This window comes from Phalaenopsis equestris, unplaced genomic scaffold (assembly GCF_001263595.1).
Source record: "Phalaenopsis equestris unplaced genomic scaffold, ASM126359v1 Scaffold000002, whole genome shotgun sequence".
Classification (NCBI taxonomy): Eukaryota; Viridiplantae; Streptophyta; class Magnoliopsida; order Asparagales; family Orchidaceae; genus Phalaenopsis; species Phalaenopsis equestris.
Genome location: NW_018164444.1, coordinates 1,348,408 through 1,355,199, shown reverse-complemented (window position 1 = coordinate 1,355,199; position 6,792 = coordinate 1,348,408). Strand labels below are relative to the sequence as shown.

At 30.4% G+C, this 6,792-nt stretch overlaps 1 protein-coding gene across 1 annotated transcript in view; it reads right to left on the bottom strand.

The window, feature by feature from the left end:
* Positions 1-293: 293 nt before the first annotated feature.
* The window catches only part of LOC110023155 (60S ribosomal protein L23A-like), an 11,728-nt gene continuing 5,229 nt past the window's right edge, over positions 294-6,792 (bottom strand). The window contains 3 exon segments of the mRNA XM_020722461.1: positions 294-559; positions 561-575; positions 669-1,032. Coding sequence (XP_020578120.1) covers positions 493-559; positions 561-575; positions 669-1,032 — 446 coding nt within the window. The 3' untranslated portion in view covers positions 294-492.

Here is a 6,792-nt window from a genome sequence, read left to right as displayed (position 1 = left end):
GTTTTTAAAATAAAAATAAAATAGATAAGTACAAAACCAAAAATGTTCTTAAAAAATATTAAAAAAATAAAAGTACAATAACCAAAAATGTTCTTAAAAAATATTAAAAAAATAAAAATAAGCCCTTAGTAAAAGAAAAAGGATCTGTTAAACTGCCTAAATAGTTGAGTTAATGCTATTGGTAATGATGTTTCTGTTGAAGATCATAGAGAAATTTTTAGGATAACCCAAAAAACTAGCTACATAACAGTTGCACGAAAATTGTTAACAGTAAAAACTTTAGGCAGATCAAAGAAAATAGAAGATGATTTATCATTAATGAAACACTAATTTGACTATAGAATTCAAGGAATTTCAAACGGGCAAAAAAAATAATCAGCTCTGGCATCAGCCATTTTCTTAATGTTAACAAGAAAAATAAATGAATTTGTTCAACTTCCAAAAATAACAGAAAGCAGCTAAACAATAAAACAGCAAATACTTCATACACATTTAGATGATACCAATTTTGTTTGCAACATCGAGGGCATCATAATCAGGAGTCAGTCTCACATAAGCTCTTTGTGCCATCAGGTCTGTCAAAAAAAAAAAAAAATTTAACAACATAGAAAACCAAATTGTTCCATCTTAAGAACAGCTACAAGAAACCGATTAGTGGAATTGCCAACCTGATTAGTGTGTTAATTTTCTTAGTCTGAATGTCATACATTTTTTTTACAGCTGCTTTAATCTTCTTCTTGTCAGCTCTAATGTCAACAATGAAGACAAGAGTGTTATTCTCTTCAATCTTCTTCATGGCAGATTCAGTTGTTAGTGGATACTTAAGGATTTGGTAATGGTCTAGCTTGTTTCTAGGAGTAGCACTAATTCGGGGGTACTTTGGCTGCCCCGGCTTTCTCAATGTTTTAGGTCGGTGAAAAGTTACAGAAGTTCGGATCTTCTTTGTCTTCTTCTTAATCGATGAAGACCCTGACTTCACTGCTTTAGCAACCTTCACGGCCTGCGCCTTCGCGTCAGGCTTCTTGGATGTAGCTGATTACAGGTAAACGCATAGAATGAGCATACTTGTATTCAAAAACAAAATAAATAAGTTAAAAAAATTAAAAGATGAGGAATACAATATATGAATTATTTGGATCAAAGGCAAAGATTCAACATTCAACCAAGGCATCTATAAATTTAGTGTGTAATTCTTTGGAGCAGCTGTTATAAAAGAAGCATGTTCCGAGTGATATGCTACAATATCTATCTATCTATCTGTCTATCTATATATATATATACATATACATGCATGTGTAGATATATAAATATATATGTAGGTAAAGATGTATATATACATATATATATATACTGGCTCCGATCCAAAAAAAGAACCAACATGGCATGCTGCGGGGTTCATGCCAATCCAAACTCACAGAAATGAGCAGCTCAACTCCTACCATAACGGTACGTAAAATTTTGCTTCCTGGCTCTACACATTTATTTCAGTTATATTAACCAAATAAGGAAAAGAATTCCATCTTAAATGACAAATCTGCAATATTTTTGAAATGCTCCAATTGTCCGTTCATATCTAGAATTTATTCAATTACTATTCTAATCATACAAAAACATAATTCTTCACTATTTAAGTGGCCCAAATAAAAATAGAACGCAAGGATCCTTTTTCTTTGCCATGGATCCAAGTACTACATATCTCTGCCTCACAAGAAAAGCGAAAGATGGAGATGGTATGTGTTTGGGCTCATCCAATGAACGGGTTTATTCCTAGCTAGAACCCCAGTTAACAAGTTTTATCAGTATATCATCTGTAGTAAACAATATGCACATGAAACTATATGGCTTAATGAAATTATGTAAACCACTTTCATTGTTCTTTTCTCATCTTCCCGACAAAAAATAGATTGCATGAGTAGCTTTAACTACTACTGCCACCACGAAAATGATTTCCGCAAGATTTATATTTGAAATCAGAGTTTTATATTTCAAATTACAAAAATTATTAGTCCAATTCTTCTCAAGGCAGAGTTTCCAAAAAAATTGCCTCCAAATAGTTCAAAAATGAAACACAAGACTTAATGTAACAATTTTAAAAGTTTTCTTTTATTTTAAGGTATCCATGCATCCTTAAAAAGAATTTAATGAAGAACAGCCAAATATTATTAAGTTTAAGAATTCAATCAAACATTTGACAGGTTTATGCACCAGTAAAATAATAAAATTATCTCCAATGATATTTACAAAATGGAAGCAATGTCTGCAATAAAAACAAAAATCTTGCATAAGAGACCAATAGAAAAAGAGATGCTGAGAAAAAAAACGTAACAACGATCATGTCTCTTGTGGCCAATGGTGACTAATTGTTCGCATAAAAATATAAAAAATTCCAGTAGAGTTGGTTCTTTTCAAAAGACATGAGTAAACAGATGTAAATTAATTAAGTGATTAATATTCTATAATTCTAGTATAATGTGAGCTCTAAGTTCTCATCGTTGGTTTGGGTATAAGTTAGTAATATGAAACTGCCAACTCATTGGCATAGCATATTTTAATTTTTGACCTAGTCATAAATTACACCTTAAATAATAGTTATAAACAAATACATAGTTTAATTGAGGATATCATCAATTACTCTAAAGGTATCTTAAGTGATCAAAGTAAATTAAATGGCCAATATTACAAAAAGAAGAAGGCATTAAGATGACTGCGCAGTACATAACCTTATGATTGAGAAATAGCCAAACAAAAGAAATTAGATTTAACAAAATTACATGCCAGTATTATAAAATTCTTGATTTTCATGAGAAATACATTTATAAAATAAAGTTCCACATAGTTTGCAAACCCATAAATAAAAACAATTTTTTGTAAACTATTTAAAAATAAATACTATAGTATAGATAATAAAAATGATTGTCTAAGAATTACGATTAAAATAAATTTATATATAAAGTTAATTTTAATGATTGTCTAACAATTTAAGGTTGTTTATCTGGGCTTCGAGTTCAAAGGAAGTGTGTGAAAGCTATTCGAAGAACAGCTCCGTAAATTCAGAATATTAAGCTTAATATAAAAGTCACTGTAACATCCAACTTGTTACCAAAGATTAAGAATTTAACATGGCAACCGAGATGAGTGATTACATTTCTAAATTTCAGTAATCTTCTTTATTGCAAAATGTATGTGGATTTATAAGTATTTTTTAGTTCAATTAGATTTATATTGCAGTAGATTCTTCATATTCTTAGATAGAAAAAACAAATAAGTATGAAAGAAAAGTTATAAAATGTGCATGAAAGATATGCATGAGATGTATAATAAAAAAGATGCACCATATAAGAGATATACATGAGAAAAGAGATATGCATAATGAAAAGTTACAGCAGAGTAAATATGCATGTTAGTAGATACATGAAAATTTATTGGAATAATGTAAACTATGATGAATAAAATAACTTATATATGAATGCTTGTATGTGCATGTTCAGATGATCGTTTCACCTCCTAATGGTACAGTCAGAGGATGCTAGTATACCCGCGCGCATCAAGTTTTTCTACCACCCAAGATAATTGTGATGGTTGGATCACTAAATGTAGTGTCGACAGGATAATATCGGTCAGGACTAAAGCTTACCTCCCCAAACAACTGTAAACAAATGTGATGTCTACATTGTTAAATGTTGTACCGACGAGATAATATCGGTTATGAGAGGTAAAAGTCCTTCCACCCAAGATAATTGTGATATTTATATCACTAACCGTCGTGTTGACCGGAGTTGACGAGGCAAAATCGGCCCAAGGGTGTGATAGGTTTTGTTAACGGTGATCTTCACAGAGACATGTGTATGTAAATAGCATAAAATAAGAGTAAAGATAAAATAAATGCATATAGAAGACTTTAATATTTTCATTTCGAAAAGGTTATTAATACATGCATTAACATATTATCAGATTTCTTATAAAAATATAAAAGATTTGCATATTATAGAATTTCTTATAGAGAAATAAAATACTAGCACGCATATTGATTTTTTTTCTTAAGTTATTGTAGTTTAGTGTGATTACTCTTGAATTATTTTTAGATAATTCATTATATTGCTTTAATATTATTTTTAGGTTTTAAGCATTTGGAAAAGATGAATAGAAAAAGAGGAAATGTGTATAGAAGGTGAGTACAACAATCCGAAATGTACATATTTTTACTTGTTAATTTAATTACTTTCTTTAATAGCTCTTTCATGAATTTTTTTTTACCGTCAGAGAGTCTGTTCTTGTCTTGGTTAATTTCAAACCCTAGGTCGGTTCATGACAGATTACCCCACCTCCCATACGCTTGAAAAACATAATAGGAGATACAAAAAGGTGAAGATATATACAATAACGACAACAACAACAAAAAAACTTTATCCCACTAAGTGGGTCGACTATATGAATCCTTTTTCTCCATTGTGTCTCATTAAGTGGCATATTCTCATTTAATTCTAATAAATTAAGATCATTTTTTATACAACATGCCCAAGTCTTGTAGGTTTATCTCTAGGGCTGTCAATTTGGCTCGAACAACAACTCGTGTTCGGCTCGTTAAGCAGCTCGTGTATAAATATACATAATACATATTCATAAAATTAAATATTATAAATTATAACTAATTAAATTTATTTTAAAAAAATTATCATATTTTAAAAAATTTATCCTATAAATTATAATATATAAAAAAAATATTAAAAATATTATATTACTATTACTTATATACTATTATATATTTATAAAATATAAATTACATATTTAATATAATATATAATAAACTGTACTCAAATAAACCCTAACAGCGCTCCCAATCCCATTCTCGCCTCCTGTCCAGTCGTCTCCTCTCAAATTCACGATCGCGAGTTGCCGTCTGTCTTTCCCTCATTCTCCACTGAAAATCGCGAAAGGCTTTCTGGTGCGAGAGTTTTGGGTTCGCCGTTCATGTTTGTCTGCTAATCTCTAGTTTTATTTCTCCTCGGATAGTAAACATTGGCTCGACTGCTCAGTTTCTTGCTTGGTTGATGAAATTATACTTTATGCTGAACTTTATGCTTACTGTGAGCTTTGGGCAAGATGATATTCTTTATCATGAGTTCTAAGATATAATGCTAATCTAGGATAGAGTGTGGATATCTTGTTTGAATAGGCCTACAATTTTCATATTTTCCTTAAGTTGATCGTATATTCTAACCATTTTTAGCTTCTAACAATATATTCAGTCCTCAACTCATCTCTTCTTTATTTTCTCCTACTCAGATGTGTTCTTAAAGGATGGTTACTTTGGACATCTCTATTTGCATGTTAGATGTGATTCATATCTATATTAAAAAGACATGTACGTGATTGATGCAGATCATCAAATGATATGTAGTATAAATCATGTGGAGAAGAAGTTTTTCCTATTTAAAATGATGTCTTAGATGATTATTCTTACTCTTAATTTTGAAAGACAACACAAATTTGCAACCATTTTAAGATAAGAATATAAAATGATGTCTTAGATGATTATTCTTACTCTTAATTTTGGAAGGCAACGCAAGTTTGCAACCATTTTAAGATAAGAATATAAAAATGTGCAGAAGACTGGGATAGTTATGTTAAACAAGAGTCGAACAAATGTATGACTTGCTATTGAAGATAGTAATTTTATGTCATATAAAAAGTGATAATAATGCTATTTTTATGTCATATAAAAGAATTGAGCGTTATGTGCGTAAATATGAAACTTTAGGCGAGAGATATGTAAATACATAAGAATTGGGCTAGGTATGCAAATTTCCCTTTTTTTTTAATTCATCTTTAAGGTCCTCAATCTACTTTCACTAACATTTGTTGCCAGAAAATGAGACGATGGGTCAGCAAGTCTTGAAAAGTTAAGGTCTAAACTACAAAGGACTATTCTATTGGCTATCACTAGGAGTATAACCTCTAATCACATTTGTGCTTTATATTTGTTGCAGGGAGGATGGTCATACCATTCAATCCATTAACCATGACGTTTCAAAATGTAAATTACTACATTGATGCAGCAAAGGTACTCTTAAGCTTTCATCATCACTTCTACAGTGCCTCCTACTTTTCATTCAATCACTGTTGTTGGCACAAGCTTGCAAATTTATTGGAGAAAAAGTGAATGAAACAGTTATATTTGGAAGTGGCTAAAATTAGGTCTTTTCCAAATGAGCTGGTTTGAGCAATGATCTACCACGTGCCATGAATTAAGCAAGGTCTTTTCCATGAATTTGATTAGTAAATTTTCTAAGTCTACATGGAGAGAGAATCTATTTTAACATAACCTTTTTTTTTTCTTCTTTTTTTTTTTGCAGGTTTTGGATCTCTAGGACTATGACATCAGTACTGGTATGTCTTACCGTGTAATATTTTTTTTTCATGGTTGGGTTCATAGATCGTTGCTTAATCTATGGAGTAAAATGTATTTGCATACAATTTTTTTCTTAGAACACGTTTTTATTTTTATTTTTATTTTTGGAAAAATTTGTGCTTTAGAAGGTTTAAGAGATATATTGATACTCAACTCTTCTTGTTTGCGGGGATTTTAGGGAGACTGCATAAAATATTTTTATGCAACTTACTAATAAATTTGAATATTGTAAGTCAACTGTATATGTTAATCGAATATATGTACAATTCAATCCCTCTGATAAGATTCGTCTTAAGCCTGAAAAGTATCTTACATGAATCCTTGAGAAATAGACTACTAGAAAAACGAGACTATATAAAATTATACAATGGGCTGGAAAGAGT